At 62.6% G+C, this 18,153-nt stretch overlaps 1 protein-coding gene across 3 annotated transcripts in view; it reads left to right on the forward strand.

The window, feature by feature from the left end:
• CASZ1 (castor zinc finger 1) overlaps positions 1-17,951 on the forward strand; it is a 55,150-nt gene extending 37,199 nt beyond the window's left edge. For 2 of the 3 annotated variants that reach the window (XM_078073798.1, XM_078073800.1), the window contains 11 exons: positions 157-1,001; positions 3,297-3,432; positions 3,669-3,732; positions 5,054-5,208; positions 5,312-5,434; positions 6,423-6,761; positions 8,286-8,484; positions 9,253-9,424; positions 11,196-11,347; positions 11,506-11,647; positions 14,287-17,951. In XM_078073798.1, the coding sequence (XP_077929924.1) occupies positions 157-1,001; positions 3,297-3,432; positions 3,669-3,732; positions 5,054-5,208; positions 5,312-5,434; positions 6,423-6,761; positions 8,286-8,484; positions 9,253-9,424; positions 11,196-11,347; positions 11,506-11,647; positions 14,287-15,404 (3,445 nt within the window). In that variant the 3' untranslated portion in view covers positions 15,405-17,951. The remainder of the gene's footprint in view (positions 1-156; positions 1,002-3,296; positions 3,433-3,668; positions 3,733-5,053; positions 5,209-5,311; positions 5,435-6,422; positions 6,762-8,285; positions 8,485-9,252; positions 9,425-11,195; positions 11,348-11,505; positions 11,648-14,286) is intronic. The other variant, XM_078073799.1, reaches the window with a different exon arrangement.
• Positions 17,952-18,153: the final 202 nt, after the last annotated feature.

Here is an 18,153-nt window from a genome sequence, read left to right on the forward strand (position 1 = left end):
CGTGGGCCGTACCGGGGTGGGAGGCTGCCCAGAAACTCCTCCTGGGCTCCCCCCTCCCTGACCCTCCCACCCCACTCCGGGGCCACGGTGGGAGCAGGGCAGGACCACCTCCGGGCCCCCCGAGGCCCTGCAACAGGCTCCCGATGTCCCGTCCAGGCGCCCCGGCTGCACGTTCACCTTCAAGAACAAGTGTGACATCGAGAAGCACAAGAGCTACCACATCAAGGATGACGCGTATGCCAAGGACGGCTTCAAGAAGTTCTACAAGTACGAGGAGTGCAGGTACGAGGGCTGCGTGTACAGCAAGGCCACCAACCACTTCCACTGCATCCGCGCTGGCTGCGGCTTCACCTTCACCTCCACCAGCCAGATGACCTCCCACAAGCGCAAGCACGAGCGCAGGCACGTGCGCTCCTCGGGCGTGCTGGGGCTGCCGGCCTCGCTGCTGGGCGCCAAGGACACGGAGCACGAGGAGTCGAGCAACGACGACCTGGTCGACTTCTCGGCCTTGAGCAGCAAGAACTCCAGCCTGAGCGCCTCCCCGACCAGCCAGCAGTCCTCCGCCTCCCTGGCCGCCGCCGCCGCCGCCACCTCGGAGGCCGTGCCCAGCGCCGCCAAGCCTCCCAACAGCAAGATCTCGGGGCTGCTGTCCCAGGGCCTGCCCGCTTCCATCCCGCTGGCGCTGGCCCTCTCCAACTCAGGCCTGCCCACCGCCGCCCCCTACTTCCCCATCCTGCCGGCTCGGAGCGGCGCCTCCCTGCCCGTGGGCGCCCCCGGCCTGCTGGGTGCCATGTCATCAGGGGCGGCGGCCTCAGCAGCCGCTGACACGCCCGCTCTGGCTGCCTCGGGAGCCGGCGACTCTGCCCCGGCGGCTGCCTCCTCCGTCCCGGTGCCCCCCGCCTCCATCATGGAAAGGATCTCGGCGAGCAAGGGCCTCATTTCACCCATGATGGCCAGGCTGGCCGCCGCCGCCCTCAAGCCCTCTGCCACCTTTGACCCAGGTGAGCAGGCCGGGCCCTGCCCCAGGAAGCAGGCTGGGCCCTGCCCCAGGAACCCACAGCCTCGGGTTGCGGAGCAGAGGGGGAGTGGGGTGGAGGCTGGCAAAGCGCCTTTCTACTCCTGCACCCACGGCCCCTGCCCGCCCAGCCCCCCATCTTGCCTGGTCTCTTCCTCCTACCATTTATTTGCTCTTGGGGGCCCCTCGTTCTGGCCTGCCCACCCTCTGCAGGCAGCCCTTGTCCCTCATCTGTGAAGTGGAGGCGGTTAAGCCTTCACATCCTGGGGGCAACTGGTCCTCACCCGCTGCCCTGACTTCTCACCCTACCTCATCCCAAGTCCGGCCCCTGATGAGAGCAGTCCCGGAGCCCCGCGTTTCCCTAGGGCCCCCCTCTGTGTCACCTGGAGGGGGCAGGAGTCCAGTGGGGTGGCCAGACTTCAGGGATGCTTGGGATTCACACCTGGCCAGCCCCTCGAGGCCGAGGACATCCTTCCAGTCTCTCCCCCTCAGTCAGTGCCGTCTGGTAGAACTTTCTGCGACCACGGAAACGTTCTGTTCTGCGCTGTCCAGTATGGCAGCCGCTAGTCTCAGGCGCCTGTTGAGCGCTTGAAATTGGCCATGTGACCAGGGAACTGGATTTCTATTGGAATTACTTCAGCCGAGTCACACCTGGCCAGCTGCTGCCATGTTGGACAACGCAGCTGGAGCCTCCTGCTTACACCTCCGCCCTCCCTCTGGCTCGCCGAGGGGCGCGGTTCTCCTCTCTCACGTTTTCTACTCTTTTTAAATGTCTTCTGTGTCTCTGGAGCTCTTCGGCTTTTCTGTTTACCTGGCTCCTCTCGCCTGTCCCCTGTGACAAAAGTCAGCTGTCACTTCACTCATTCAACAACCGCTGTGCTTGCTAAGGGCCGGGCAGCTGGCCGGTGCTGGGGACACACAGGGAGGCAGAGTCCTGCCCTGTGGAGCTGAAGGACCAGTGCGGATAGTCTGCTCCCGGCACACAGCTAAGAGGGGGCCAAGTCTGGTGGACCTCGGTGGTCCGACTCCTGAGCCCGAGCGCCCTGCTCCTCTGTGAGGTCATCTCGAGACCAGCCAAGCCCTAAGGTCCCTGCGGCCTACCCAGGCATCTGCCCAGACCTCCCGGAGGGCCTGCCCGTATCCTGGGGGACCTTGGGCAAGTGACTTTGGGGAGCTACCGGCATGTGGACGCTGAGTTCCAAAAACTCGGCTGTCCCCAGTGGGACACTCCTGTCAGCTGGAAGTGGCGAGACCAACCGTCCATTCCAGGCGTGGGAGGGACAGCAGGACTGCCCCAGGGGCTATGCCCCTCTGGCCAGCCGTTTCAGGGCCACGTGGGGCTCCGTGGCCAGACTGGCAACTTCTTCCTTTTCATTAGAAAAATCTCCTTCCCCCAAAAGAAAGGGCAAGGAAGGGGAGGGGGCCCGTTTTCCTTTATTTTTTAATAAAATGCCACTTGCTGCCTGTGAAGCAGGCCTCTGTCGGCCACAGCGCCTTGGGGCAGAGCAGTATTTCAGCCACTTGGGGATTGTGGAGAAGGGCTCGGTGGACACACTCCTGTCAGCAGCTGCTTCTGCCCCTGCTCTGCTCGGCCTCCCCGGTCCCCTGCCCACCCAGCTCCGGCCTTTCCCCCAGTGGCGGCACCCCACCAGCTCCCACCTAGCCCTGGTCCAGCCCAGCCCGGCCCGAGTGGGCCTCCTATCCCTGCCCTGGACAGCTTGATGGGCGAGGTCACATAGTTTGAACCGCTCTGATTGGCTGTCAGCTTCCATAGCCCTGACACAGCAGATGCCCCTCCTAGGCATGCTCAGTGGAAGGCAGGGCCGTCGCCCCGGCAACAGTGGGCCGGGGACCTGCGGAGGGGGCGCAGCTCCCAGTCTAGATCTGCCACTTTCCCTCAGCATTAACAGAGTCTTTAATAAAAGCCTAAGCGGCAGCCCCACAAATTGACTGTGACAGTCGGTGGAGAAAATGAAGGGCCCCCACCCCCGTGCCAGCCCCCTCCCCAGCCTCCCGCCCTTCTCCTCCAGGAGGCCCTGAGCCAGGACAACTTTGACATAATTTTGCAATAATTATCACTTGAAGAATTGCCACACAGGGGTAAGCGTCACAAGCGATCATGTCAGTGGGGAGAATCGCTGACCAGCAGCCAGGGCTCCCCCCCAGGGCCCCAGCCCACCCAGCCCACTGCCCTCCCTGCTGGGCGGTGGGGGGGTTCCGGTTTGTGCCCAGAGGAAGCCCTCAGCCCCTCTAACACCATCTTCCCTCCCCTCCCCTGTAGGAAGCGGGCAGCAGGCCGCCCCCGCCAGGTTCCCCACAACCCCGGTGAAGCAGGAGCCCGGTGAGGACACTGGTGCCCCGGTTCCCCACGAGGTCTCCCAGGACCGCAGTTTAGACCTGACTGTGAAGGAGCCCAGGTGAGGCGAGGCTGGGGCCTCCCAGTTCTGCTCCATGGCAGGAGGTTCTGGGCCAGCACTCCTGGAGGCACACCGCACAGAGGCCAGGAGCCGACCCCTCCTAGCGGGGGTCGTCGTCCTGCCCAGGCAGATGTCGCAGGCGGGGCCGGGGCCCGAGGGATGGGCTGGGACGGGTGAGTATCTGGGCTCAGTCCCACGTACATCCAAGCTAAAGCCCCTTGGTTTGTGTGTTCCAGCAATGAATCAAATGGCCACGCAGTCCCGGCAAATTCATCTCTTTTATCCTCGCTTATGAATAAGGTAAGAACCATCCATCACACGCCTCCCATTCCCCCACCCAGAGAAATTAAAGCTATGCTGGGGGGTGGGGGGGATGTGTTTGTTTTTTAATGTTTTGCCTCTAATAAGATGAGTTTGTACCATTTAAATTTTGAGGCCATTTTTCATCGGATATAATTTCAGAGCCCCTGCTTACAAATTAATTTAATGAACTGGCTGAAGAAATATATTCCAGCCTCTGACACCCTTTTTTTCCCTTCAGATGGAGGACTCCAAAAGCTTTTCCAGAGACCTCTAACTTCTTCCGCTCTCAGTTATTAATTTTATTTATTTATTTTATATATTTTTTTGTTTGTTTAAAAAGGGGTGGGGGAGGGGCCCTAAAGTGGGAGCAAAGCATCAATTTCCACTTTTCGGGTTGAGTAATGGTCTCGGACGCCTTCCGCAGAGGTCGCTCCAGAATATTTATTTTAAATAATGCAGGGTCTTTGTAAATTATACATCATCTCAAATATATTTTCCCCCTTCACATGATAAATTTGACTATAGCAAGATTAATTTGGTTACCGCACACAAGTGACTGCTGAGGGAGCTGGGCCCCGACCGGACCTCACCGGTGGGGGTCCTGGCTGGGCCCTTGGCGGGGAAGGAGCCCCCTGCCGCCCTCTGCCCTCCGCCACAGGCCCCGTGCCCTCCGCCTTCCCTCCCTCCCTCCTAGCTCTCTTGCTCTCCTTTTCCCTTCTCGGGTCACTGCCCCCCGCACCCCCTCGTTCCTTCCTGTCAGGGCCCCATGCCCCATGTGGGTCGAGCCTTTACATGGGCTCCCCCTCCCCACTCCCCCTCCGGGGCCCAGCAGCAGTGAGCCATCTTGATCTCACCCCATGAGCCTCCCTCCCTCCCTCTCTGCTCCTCCTTTGTGTGCCTTCTCTTGTTCTCAAGGAATTCATAGGGGTTCCCCCCCTCTCCTCCTCCTGCACTTCTTTTGAAAACCTGGCAGGAAAATAACCAGGGAGCCACGAAGTCTGGGAAAAGCTAGGCTGGAGTATGTGCCCAGAGTCTCGGCCTTAGCTTGAGTGATGGATCTTAGCACCACGGGGCTTGTGTGGAGGAGCCCTGGCATCTCCACGGGGCCAGGGTAGTGCTGCACGTTGCCTGGGGCAGCATCCGTTCAGAGCAGGCTCGGCTATGGCCAGAGCCTCGTGGGGCCAGGCCTCCTCTCCTCTCAGTGGCTCCGGTCTGTTGCCAGAGGCCCGAGTGACCCAGAGCTGCTGCTGCTCCCAGGGCGGCCACGTTTGTGTCTTGAGGTCCCCAGCCTCAAGCACGGCCCCTGTGCTCTTCGCAGATGTCTCAGGGCAACCCCAACCTCGGCAGCCTGTTGAACATCAAGACGGAAGCGGAGGGCAGCGCCGCCGTGGAGTCCTCGCCCTTTGTGGGCAAGGCTGTGAAGGGACTGGTTCAGGAGAAGCTGTCCGAGCCCTGGAAGGTGTACCTTCGAAGGTGAGGGGCTTCCTGGCAGAGCAAAAGAGCAGGGAGGGCCACGCCCACCCGTCGTGGTGGCCAGTGCCCCAGGGTCTCCTCTGACCACCGGTTCCTCTGCCAGGTTTGGCACCAAGGACTTCTGTGATGCCCAGTGTGACTTCCTTCACAAGGCCCACTTCCACTGTGTGGTGGAGGAGTGCGGCGCGCTTTTCAGCACCCTGGACGGGGCCATCAAGCACGCCAAGTGAGTGGGGGTCCCCGGGGCCCACGGCAACCTAGCCTCATTCATCCCAGCCAGGCTCAGGCTCTGGGCTGGGTGGGCCCAGGGGCTGCGCGGGCCTCTAGCTGCTTTCCAAGCAGGGACCCATGTGCAGCTCCCACCAGACCTCAGAAGCTGAGCTGGCTTCTTAGAAGGTCCTGCCTGAAAGAAAGGCCGGCCTCCCGCCCTTCCACCTGCTCAGCTCCCAGCAGCATCTTCGGAGCCCATCCAGGCCCCACAGAGAGACCCGGAGCAGGGTCTGCTTCTGCCCCCCCCCGTCCCCCGCCCAGTGCAGCCGGCAGCCTGACCGCACATGTTCCCTGCAGAGTTAGCCAGAGAGACCCCTCTCTGACCCAGGCAGGGACCCTAGGTGAAGACCTTTCCCAGCCACAGTATTGTAGACTAGTAGATTCTCTTTGACCTAAAAATAAGGAAATCAACTTGTAAACCCATTGAGCTGAAAAGCAGCAGGCCAGCCGCCTAGCATAATTGAACCCAGAACTTGCCGACATTTAAAACAGACCGAGGCTCCTGGGCCCTCACTCAGGCTCTGCTTACGGCTTAGGCAGCCCAGCTGCTAGTCTGAAGAAGAGCCAACTTCGAAGGCTGAGACCCGCCTTTAATTCTCAGAGCAGATTCTGGAAGCACGGACTTCGTGCGCCAGGGCCTGCTGTCCCTGTCCCCCCCTGCTCTGTGTAGGGAGGAGCTAGGGACAGCCACACAGGAAGGTCACAGGTAGGAAGGTACAGTTAGGGCCGAGCCAGGAGCCCAAGTTGAGGACCAGAGGATACGGCCGTTTGTTGTCAGTCCTTCCTTCCTGGTAGGGTCATGCCTAGGACTGGGGACTGCGGGGGGAGGGAGGGAAGGGGGACACTGGGCCCCTAGGCTTGTGATGGGGTCAGACCCCGGGAAAGGCTACCTGCTCGGGGCCCTCGTCATTCCCCACCTGAGACGTGGCTTCTGCCTGTTGCAGCTTCCACTTCCGGACGGAGGGAGGAGCAGTGAAGGGAAACGCAGAGGCCTCCTTCCCCGCCTCGGCTGCGGAGACCAAACCTGCCTTGGCCCCCTCGTCCCCTCCAGCGCCTCCTGTCACCACAGCCACGGTTTCCTCTCTGGATGGTCCCACTCCCAGCCCGGCCGCCGTGCCCTCCACCCCCACGCTGCTCGCCTGGAAGCAGCTCGCTTCCACCATACCCCAGATGCCTCAGATTCCAGCATCAGTGCCTCACCTGCCCACTTCACCCTTGGCAACGACTTCTCTAGAAAACGCCAAGCCCCAGGTCAAACCCGGATTCCTGCAGTTCCAGGAGAAGTGAGTCCCTCGATGAGCCGGGAGTCCCGTGTCCCCCGCGTGTCTCGGGAGTAGGTGCTAGTAAGGGGAGCCGCGGAGGCCCTGCTCCTCACCCTGCACTTAGCCCTGGCTGTCCCCAGCCTCTCTGGGACACCATCATCGGGCGATGGCCTTCTAGCCAAAGATGCTGCTTCCCTGGCCTCCCTGCCTGTTCCCGGAGTGGCCAGCTGGGTGGGGGGGGGGGGGTGGCCGCTGTTCCCGAGGGGCAGTGGTGACACAGTGAGGACCCGCTTGGGTGGACTGGGAGTGGTGGGCTGCATCTCGCCCTGGGCCTCCTTGCGGGTCTCTGTGGCTCGCACCCACGGCCAAGCCTCTGCGGAACAAGCGAAGTCATGGGTGGGGGGGCGAGGGGGCTAGGCGCCACCCCCCCCCCCAGGCCCGCGCCCATCTGCACAATGGCCTGAGCTCTCAGGGGTGGAAGGGCCCTTCCTCACTGGATGGTGGTGGCGCCTTGTGGCGAGAACGGTGACTCTGTATCGTTATGTGTGCGGCTTCCTGTTCTCAATAAAAGTAATAAATTGGATGTGAACACACACCGCCTGAGCGGCAGCTGTCCTCCCTCTCTGAGCACCTGGGGCTGGGCCTATGGCATGGAAGGGGACCTGCGCTCCTCCCCGTCCCTCCCCGAGTTTCCTCCAGTCCCCCTCGCCCTCAGCAGCAGCCCTCTTAAGTTTCCCCAGCGCGGTCGGGTTCCCACCCCACGGCGGCCATAGGGGTGGCCGTGGGGGCGGCCAGGGCTGAAGGCTGGGGCACAGCGTCCTCTGCACCTGTCTGCCGCCCAGGGGGGCAGGCCGTGGGGCAGGGCTGCTGCTCCCTGGGCAGGCCGGCACGGGGCGGGGGGGCTCAGCCCAGCACCCCTCTGCCCCCCAAGCTCCACCACTCAGCTGGCCTGTGAGGTTCTCTGAGTGGGCGGGAGCCCCACGCCCTGGGCCGACCCTGGGGGCCCCCAGCAGCCGTGCGCCTCGGCAGCACACGACACCAGGCACGCATCCCCACTGGTCGAGGCCCCGTGGTAGCGGAGCTTCCTGGTAGGGCTGCCCACCCATCTGCACCCTGTCAGTCAGCCACACCCAGGGCAGTGCCCGTGCCAGGCCTGCCAGGCCCTCACTGGCCCCCCGCCAGGGCTGGCAGCGCCATCTCTCAGTTTCACATCCAAGAGGTTACTGCAGCCGTCCTTATCTATAATCCTGAGGTGTGGCCATGGAAACTACGTGTCCCAGCATGCAATGCTCTGGGCAGCCTTCACACTGCAATCCTTCCTGCACCATCCGAGCTCCAAAAAGAAGGCAGGAATGCATGCTGGGATCTGTAGTCTCCTCTGGCCAAAGCCACTTGAGGTGCGGGAGGAGGGCAGCCCAGGGGCCAGTCCTCTGGGCTGCACCCCAGGGGATGAGGGAGCAGAACCCCAACATGACAAATGTCAGGATGTCCGTGGGGAGGGCCCTGGGAATGCCAATGACCTTCTGGGCTGTGGTTTCATTCCAGCGATCCTTGCCTCGCAACGGACTGCAAGTATGCCAGCAAGTTCCACTTCCACTGTCTCTTTGGGAACTGCAAGTACGTCTGCAAAACCTCGGGCAAGGCTGAGTCACACTGCCTGGACCACATCAACCCCAACAACAACCTGGTGAACGTGCGAGACCAGTTCGCGTACTACTCACTTCAGTGTCTCTGTCCCAACCAGGTCAGCACGGGGAGGGGGCGGGGGCAGGGCCAGGGGGTAGGGGTCAGCACAGGGCAGGGCAGCAGGGCCCGGGGAGTGGGGGTCAGCACGGGGCGGGGGGCAGGGCCCGGGACCAGCTCCTCCTGGCAGGGATTCCGTTTCTCACGCCCATTTTGAATTGGCCTCCTCCCGTCCCTGGAAAGGGCACTGTCGGCCCCTGAAGGCCCCTGGGCAGGGGTCCAGACTGGGGCTCCGTTGGTGAGGTCTGTCATGTCATCCCGGCCCTCAGTGGGGACGTCATGCTGGACAGCTGCTCTACACTTGGCATCATTGCGCCGGTCTTGGAACTGGGCTCCCTTTCCCCACACGCCGAGAATTTTACAATTCTAGGCCCACTGGGCAGTTAGAGATTCAACTGTCCGTGCCCCAGACAGGAAGGGCAGATCAAGTTCACCTTAATAAAGGCCTACCCCGAGACTGGTAGGGGCTGTTTGGTAGAGTGCCTTGAGAAGGAGTCTGATCCCAGAGCTGGGCGATGCAGAGAAGAGTGCAGGGATAGATTAGTGATGTCTGCTCTGGGTGTGGGATCGGAGGCAGTTGGCAAGATCACCAGGTTGGATGTTTCAGTCAAATGACAAAAGGGACAATACTGCTTTTGCACACGTGAAAGGCCTGTATCCGATTCCTGATTCTGAGCACGGAGGAGGGCCTGCCATGGCCCAGACGCGGGGGCCAGGTGGGAGCTCACGAGGCCGTCCGCCTGCTCCTGACCCCTGCCCCTCCCTGCAGCACTGCGAGTTCCGGATGCGTGGACACTACCACTGCCTCCGGACTGGCTGCTACTTCGTGACCAACATCACCACCAAGTTGCCATGGCACATAAAGAAGCACGAGAAGGCCGAGCGGCGGGCGGCCAACGGGTTCAAGTACTTCACCAAGCGCGAGGAGTGTGGCAGGCTAGGTACTGCGGCTGGGGCTGGGGGCGGCGGCTTGCGGCAAGGGGCAGGGGTGCAGCCTTGGCCCCCTCTCCCGGTACCCACCTCTTGTCCCTGCCTCTCAGGCTCCACAGTTCTTTAAAAACGTCCCAGATCTCACAGGCTAGGAATTGCCACGGGGGCAACACTGTCCAACACAAAGAGCCCAGGAAGAAGGGCGAGGGTGACTCGGAACACTCCAGCCACCACCCCTCCCCCCAAGGAAAACGCCACATGGGCAGAGGCAGGCCCTGACCCCGGCGCTCTTTCCTTTTCCCTCGAGGCCGTGCCGGTAACGTAGGAGCTCCTGAAGTGGCCTGCCCTGGGGTCGCTTTCCAGGGCTTGCACTACAAGGGCTTTGTCCAGAACGGACCCTGCTCTGTCTGCTCGTGTGTTCGTGCAGCAGATGCTTACTGCGGAACGGCTGCGTGCGGAGCGTGCTGTTGCAGCAGGCGGCGGGTGGGGGGGGGGTGGCAGTAAGGCTTTGGGGCGTCTGCTCTGGCCAGCACCGTGCTTAGTGGCAGGGATCCGGTGGGACAAGCAGGTACACTGTGGGTCAGCCCAGAGCATCTGCGACCTGGGCGACCCAGAAGGAGGAGGCCACACGTGTCCTGAGCTTCGCAGCAGATGCCAGGGAGCGGAGTCTGCTGTGAGAGCTGGGGCCTCAGCCGGGAAGCCGTCCACAGCCCCTGACCCGGGGCCCCCCGAGTCACTCCCTGGCCCCAGCTTGCCCTGGGGATGCCTTTTGGGGAGGGGGCTCTGGGATGAGCGGGCAGAGGGCAGAGCCCACCCATGTGCCTCACGATGGAGCCACATGTTCTTGGGCCTACAGATGTGGGGCAGGAATCTGCCAGGAACAAACTGGAAACTGGAAGGCAGGTGGCCCCGAGGCAGGCGGGCCAGACATCTGGGCTGCAGGCCGGGCCAGCTGGGATTCAGGTCGGGGGAGCAGCAGGGCCTTGGGGGACCAGAGGTGGGGCCGCGGCCTCTGCGCACTGGCCCTTCCAGAGGGGAAGGGTGAGCTACTCAGGGCAACTGCCAGAAAAGGGCAGGAAACAAACCTTTCTTTCAAGTATTAATTCAAAAAGAATTCACGGCCTGGGAGAGGGTTGGTAACTGTGGCAACAGAGGTCAACATTCGGTGGCCCGTGCTGTTCTCGGGCTCAGCTTACGGGTGTCGGGGTGCTCCGTAGCTGTCCGTATTTACTCAACTTTGGGGGTTTTGGGTGGTAGTTGGGGCCAAACAAAGCTGGGGGATGATATAAGACACCTGGCCAGCCCCGGTGCCATGGCAACGGGCAGGCCTTCACCTGCCCTGCACCGACACTGTTTCAGCCCTGCCCGCGCTCTGTTTGTTCTCAGCCCAGAGCCAAGCGGAGGTGGGGTGGGGGCAGGGCAGAGGCCTAAACAGGTCCGGGGACAGGCACCCGGGCTCCCCAGAGGAGACGTGAAGACATGTCTTGCTTGCTGGGAGGGGGCTGACCTGGCGGACGGGTCACTAGGGTCTCTCGCCTGGAGCCCCGGGATCTCTCCGTTGGGGGGACAGGGGATGGGGGGCCCAGCCTGCCACGTCACATGCCCTCCTGCCACCTGGGGGTGGGGTGGAGTACAAGGCCTCCTCAGAGGAATGCCCCCGCGGTCGGGGGGGACGTGCCCTCTCCCTGGACACCAGTGCCCAGAAGGCCACCGACACGCAGCAGGTGCGGCGAGCGTTGGGCGGCGCGGGGCGCTCACGGCCGGGCGGGGCTGTGTCCGCAGGCTGCAAGTACAACCAGGTGAACAGCCACTTCCACTGCATCCGGGAGGGCTGCCAGTTCTCCTTCCTCCTCAAGCACCAGATGACCTCCCACGCCCGGAAGCACATGCGGAGGATGCTGGGGAAGAACTTCGATCGCGTGCCCCCCTCCCAGGTGAGAGCCCCCGGCCAGCCGCCGCCCCCTCCTCCGCCTGGGGTGGCGACAGGGCATCACCCCATCCTGCTCTTGCTTCCAGGTGGGGGGCCCGCGCCGCCCTGAAGGCAGCGAGGCCCCCAGCCCAGCTTCCTCAGGGCCCCCCCGCTTCCTTTCAGGGCCCCCCGAGCCTGATGGACACGGAGACAGATGAGTACATGGACTACACGGGCTGCAGCCCGGGCGCCGTGTCCTCTGAGTCGTCCACCATGGACCGAAGCTGCTCCAGCACCCCCGTGGGCAACGAGAGCACGGCGGCAGGTGAGTGCGTGGCCAGGGAGCGGGGACGGCGCCAGCAGCGGGCCAGGAAGAGACCGCGGGCGCCCGGAGACTCCCAGCCTGGCCAGGCCCCTCCTCCCAAGGCCCACGGCACTGCTGGGTCGGTCTTAGGACTGGAAGGGCATGGTCAAGTGGCCTCAAGGGGGGACAGAGCCAGCCTCTGGGTCTGGCAGAGCCTGCGGGTCTGTGGGACGCGGGTCATGGAGGCCACCTCCTGCCCGCACTCAGCCCTTGGCTTCGGTTTCCAGGAGAGGACCCCAGGCTTGTCCTCTCCGAGCACTAACCGAATAGAGCAGCACAGCCCCGCCCCCCGCCAGGAGGGCAGGTAGGCCCAGCACCCCCAGCGGCCGCTGGGCTCGGCCGCAGGCCCTCCCCGAGCCCCCCGTGACCTCCCCCGCACAGCCTGCCCGTCCCGTCCTCTCCTCCCCCTGCCACCTCCTTCCCCACTCTGTCGTGGCGCCTCTCTGCTCCTCATCTGTCCACATGTTTTCATATCATACTTGCTTCTGCCATTGGGTTTCTCATTTGGGTTCTTTTTTGTTTGTTTTTTCTTTGTTTTGGTTTCCTTTTTTTTTTTCTCCCCCCTGCGTTTCTCCACCCTCTCCAGGCTGCTCGGCTCCTCCTCCTCCTCCTCCTGCCGCCGCTGGTGACCAGGCTGCCCGCGTGGCTCCGCAGCCCCCACTGACCCCATCCTTCTCAGCGGCCGTGCTCCGGGCGCCCCTCCCCTCCCTCCCATGCCTCTTTTCTCCGCCCTGTGTCTCATACTCTCTGCTCAGTGCCACTCTCGGAGCCCCCCGGGGCCTGGGCCGCCCTGTCAGCAGCCCACCCTGCTTCCCGCCCATCACTGCTACTCCATGTCCAGTACAAGGCGACGCCCCCCTAGTTCAGGACGCCGCAGGTAACTCGCACACACCTTCCCGCCAGTGTTTGTCACCCCGGCTGACCATCGAGGCCGTGATCCGGGGCCTGACCTTTTCCTGTGGCCTTGCCGGGCCGAGGACAGGGCCGCCTTGTGCCCCTCACAGCCCAGCACCCCCCCAAGACCAGAGAGCCTAGTCTCTGCCCCGCGGACCGCTCCTCTCCGCCCCTGCCCGGCACTGGGTCCAGCCAGGGTCCTGATGTCAGCCTGAACCCCCATCCCTGGGGCCAAGCAGGAAGAAGGGGGGAGTCTGTGTGGCCCAGGCCCCAGGCAGTGCTCAATGGCAGACACGCCTCCCGCGCCCACCCTCAAGCCCCCCCCACACACATCTGATGCCCTGCGGGGATGAGACCTGCCCTCCTTTCCCCTCCGGGGTGTACTCATCACCCCGGCTCTGCGCCTTCCCTCACTCATTTGGGCCTCACATTCTGCTGAGTGCCAGGCCCGGGGGTGTGGTGGAGAGCAGAGCAGGGGGGCCCCGCCTCGTGGGATTCAGCCCACGGGAAGCTGCCGCCATAACCAGGCAGAGCCCTGTACCATAACCAGGCAGAACCACTCCGCACGCGCCTGCATCTCCAGGCCCCAGACCCTCCCTGGTTCTCCGCTGGGCACCCCCACCCCGTGGCAGACCTTGGTTTCACCCGCTAAGGGTGGGTGACTGGGTCTATTCCCTTAGTGGACGATGCGGCCCAGGGGTCCATGGAGGCTGGGCGTCTAGGCAGGTTCAGGGCGGGCTGAACGCGTCAGCCACGTGGGAGAAGGCTGGAGGATGCCCACCCTTGACCCCGGCTAGGGCCGGGCCCTGAAGCTTTCTCTCTGGTTTCTAGGGTGTGGGGCAGGGAGCGCTAGGATTGCTGCCCTTTCCCCCGTGGCCTGTGCCGCGCCCCTCACCCCGCAGGAGTAGGGGCCTGGTGCCTCCCAGAAAGGGGATCAGGCAGCCTGGCATGGGGCATCCGAAGTCTAGGGAGGCGGTTGCATCCAGTAGGGAGGGCACAGATGGGCACCCATCTGTTGGCTGAGCCCCTGCTCCAGGCCTGGCCCCTCAGCAGAGCTGTCCTCTCCCAGCTAACTGGAGCCAGAAGACCCCAACAAGACTTTAAAGAACCTTCTGGTATGAAGGGGAAGGTGTCCCTCGGGGCAGGGAGTTGCAGTCCCAAACAGCCCCGGGGTGCTTGGCATCCCTGTTCCAAGTAGGCTGGTCCCCTGTGCAGACAGGTGGGCAGCCGGGGAAACTGGTTAGCCAGCTGGAGAAGGAACTGGCCTGTCCCTCATTAGAGGCGGGTGCATGATGGCGTCCTGGCCCCCGGCCAACCTGGGTAATTATACTCTGCCGACCTAGATTCCCCCTTCAGCTTCAATTAGCGCCGGGACGTGTCCTCACTTCCCACCCAAACTGGCCAGGAAGCAGCCACCACATCCCGCCCCTCCCCCCGGGCTGCTTGCTCTGCCACCCCGGGCGGATGCCTGTGCCCTCATCCTGCAGACATGCGATGATGCAAGGGGAAGCCTGGGGCTCCCCGGCTCTTCTGGGGAGGGGGAGGGGGAGAGGCCCCCAGAGCCCCGGGGAAGCCAAGGCGTTGACCCCCCAGGGGCGCCCTCTGGCCGTGTGGTGCCAGGACTGGGGACCCGGCGTGGGTGTGTGATCCTGGGAATGGTGCCCCGGGCGGGGGGGTGGGCACTGACCCCCCCTGCCCCTCCCCAGGGAACACCATTTCCATGCCCACAGCCTCTGGGGCCAAGAAGCGCTTCTGGATCATCGAGGACATGTCGCCGTTCGGCAAGCGGCGCAAGACGGCCTCCTCGCGGAAGATGCTGGACGAGGGCATGATGCTGGAGGGCTTCCGGCGCTTCGACCTCTACGAGGACTGCAAGGACGCGGCGTGCCAGTTCTCGCTCAAGGTCACCCACTACCACTGCACGCGGGAGAACTGCGGCTACAAGTTCTGCGGGCGCACACACATGTACAAGCACGCGCAGCACCACGACCGCGTGGACAACCTGGTGCTGGACGACTTCAAGCGCTTCAAGGCCTCGCTGCGCTGCCACTTCGCCGACTGCCCCTTCTCGGGCAGCAGCACGCACTTCCACTGCCTGCGCTGCCGCTTCCGCTGCACGGACAGCACGAAGGTCACGGCGCACCGCAAGCACCACGGCAAGCAGGACGTGATCAGCGCCGCGGGCTTCTGCCAGTTCAGCTCCAGCGCCGACTGCGCCGTGCCCGACTGCAAGTACAAGCTCAAGTGCTCGCACTTCCACTGCACCTACCCCGGCTGCCGCCACACGGTCGTGGGCATGTCGCAGATGGACTCGCACAAGCGCAAGCACGAGAAGCAGGAGCGCGGGGAGCCGCCCGCCGCCTCCCCGGGCCCCGCCGTCGGCCTGGACGGCGCGCTGTCGCTGGGCGCCGAGCCGGGGGGCGCCCTGCTCTTCCTGCCGCCCGCCGCCGCCGCCGCCGCCGCCGCCGCCGCCGGTGGCCCGGGAGGGCTGGGGCTGGGGCTGGGCGCCCCGGGCGACCCCGGCCCGCTCGACGGCCCCGGGCCCCGCGACGGCCCCGCCGCGCCCGCACCCGTGCCCGCGGCCGGAGAGTCGTCACAGGAGGACGAGGAAGAGGAGCTGGAGCTGCCCGAGGAGGAGGCGGACGAGGACGAGGACGAGGATGAGGACGACGACGAGGACGACGAGGACGACGAGGACGAGGACGACGACGAGGACCTGCGCACCGACTCAGAGGAGGAGTCGCTGCCCGAGGCGGCGGCGGGGGGGCCCGGGGCGCGGAGCCCGGAGCTGGCGGCCCCTGCGCCCGCCGCAGCCTCGCCCTAGCCGGCCCGTCGGGGGGAGGGACGCGGGGACCGGGCCCGGGGCCTCCTCGCCCGCCCCCCCCCACTCTGGTGGCCGTTGCGATTCCTTTTGTAAGAGATGCTATTTATGTGTAACGCTGCCCTCGGTCCAGAGCGAGACGGTCGCCCCCGCTGCGGGGCTCGAGGCGGCCCCGCTGGTGCTTCCGGACCCCGAGTCCGTCTCAGGACAGAGGCGGGGGCCTCCCTCTGGTGCTCCCAGACCGCCCCCACCCCGCCCGCGGCGCGCGGCCAGCGGCTGGAAGGACCGGCTGCGAGCGACCCTCCTCTGGCTGCACTTCGGGGATCTTCTTCTTCAGGGAAACAGAAGGTGCTCTTGTCCGGGGTGGGACCGAGGAGCAGGGGGCCCCCCCGAGGGCGAGGGTGGCGCAGACAACCGGGCAGCCGCCCCGCGCGCCCCTCCCCGCGGCCGGGCCCCGGGCCCCACGACCACGCCGGTGGGATTCCTCATTGCTCAGGACCGGGAAGGGCGCTGGGGGTCACCGCGACCCCCTCCCCTCACCCCCAGAGGCGGGCCGCAGTAGCATCTGGCAGGGCCTCCCATTCATGCAGCTAAGACGCTCCCTCCCGGCCCTGGGGGGGGTGGGGGGGGCGGGGCAGAGGCAGCAGCGCCGGCGACACTGCAGGGACCGCAGGGAACCCCACGGAATTAGCCAAGCCGGGAGGCCGGGGCGCTGCGCCCCACCGCAGGGCCCGGCCCTGGGGTCTGCTCCTGAGGGCTGCGGCCCGGAGGCGACGCGCCTCGGCCTGCCGCTCGGGGACTCCCAGGCCCCAGCCTCTGCCCCCGGGGGGAGGCCGAGGCTGCGTTCGCTTCCAAACCGAAGAGCAGCCGGTGCCGGGGTGCTGGGCCCGGTAGGGGCCTCAGCCACCCACGTGGTGGGAACAGGAAGGATACCACTGTCTGGGGCTTTAATATTCAAAATGGGGGAAAAAATGCGAGAAAGTTGTACAGTATTTTTCCTGTAAAGGTTATTATTCTACATAGAACAAAAAAAAAAAAAAAAGGCAGGCGGGCCGCGAGAGCACAGGCCCGCCTCGGACCAGCCCTGGGGTTGGAGACCGAGTGCAATCGCTCACGTGGGGTTTCGTTTCGCATTTATTTTAGAGGCCTTACCAGTTTGAGGCTGTCTGTCTTCACACTAGCACTGACGGGAGCTGCGTGATTCCAACTTTTAACTTGAATTTTGTAGAAACAAGGAAAAAGGACTATTACTGTTGATACAAGTTTGTAGTTAACATTTGAGTTTTTCTCTATTGGTTATGCGTGTGGCTTTGTAGGGCTTTTTTTTTTTTTCCAGTTTGTTTTTATTTTATTTTTTTGTTTGGGATGCTTCTTTGGTGCAACCCATCCAGACTTGCTTCCCTTTGCAAAACGTCCCCCCTTCCCAGAGTGGATGAGGTCACCAAGCCCAGCTTGCGGGGAGGGGGGTGCCACAGGGACAAGGGCTTCCCGTGTCTTCAGTCCTGGCCACCCGCCTGGCTCAGGTGGGACCCTGAGACCCGGCCACAGGGAGAGAGCCAAGCCCAGCCTGGAGGAGGCCTGCCACCCAGAGCCTCCCCACAGATCTCCAAGGGGAGCCCCAGATGGCAGGGGGCACTGGTTTCTTTTTTTTTTTTTTTTTTTTGGTCCGTGTGTGTGTGTGTGTGTGTGTGTGTGTGTGTGTGTGTGTGTGTGTGTCCTCTTGGTTGCCCACAGCCAGAGAGCCAGGATCATCTGCACTGGGGAGGGAGCAGGGAGGGAGGAGCGGTCAGACGGAGCGTACCTGATTCATCAGGCAGCAAATCGTTGTCTAAAACAGCCCCTACCAGAGCCTCCTGAATTCTGTGGGCGCCACGCTGCTGCTGAGCACTCGCCCAGACTCTGTGCCCTACCACGGAACCGCTGGGTGTGTGGAGGGAGTTTTGTAAAGGAAAAAAACAAAGAAACAAACAAAAAAAACAAAAAAGCAAAACACAAAAACATTTTTCAATGTAGCAAAATTAAACAAAAAAATAAAAAGAAAAAAGAAAATCGGAGACGCCGACAGTGCGAAGTCTGGCCTTTTGTAACCTTCATATTGCACACTAGGACTATAAGCCATCGCTAGCTCATTTTGAATTTTAATGTGTAATTTTGTTTTATTTTCTTTCTGTGGGGAAAACAATGCTTGATCCACCAATGCTCTTTTTAATGTTTTATAACTATGTATGTGTATATATATAAATATAAAATAACGTATGCACATATGTGTGTGTATATATCTATATGTATATACATATATAGATATATAGAGATATATAGAGAGGTTTTGAGACGAAAAATGCAGAACGTGAAAACCGAACTGAACAGTGTGTGCTCTGATTACTTGAATCTGGTCTCCTCGGCACCTGGTTAACTGAATATTTTTCCACTTGAATTTAGTGCTATTAGAAATTTAATATATGTGTTTTATTTATTTGATTTTTTTTTTTTTTTTTTGCATGACTGATGCAAGGTTTGACATTTTCACTCAATAAAAACTGGAAAAAAATCTATCAAGTTATCTTTTATTTTTAAAACCAGCCCCAAGTGGCTGGCGGGGACCCAGCTGTGCAGGATGGCACAGGGCAGGGAGGAGTGGAGGGAGTTGGTCACCCCTCAACCCTGGCAGGAAAGGGGCAGACCAGTTCCACCCTGGGATGGGGCCAAGTTCCTCCAGGTTGCTGGGGACAAACGGTGGGGAGCTCAGGCCCTG

Source organism: Halichoerus grypus, chromosome 5 (genome assembly GCF_964656455.1).
Source record: "Halichoerus grypus chromosome 5, mHalGry1.hap1.1, whole genome shotgun sequence".
Lineage (NCBI taxonomy): Eukaryota > Metazoa > Chordata > Mammalia > Carnivora > Phocidae > Halichoerus > Halichoerus grypus.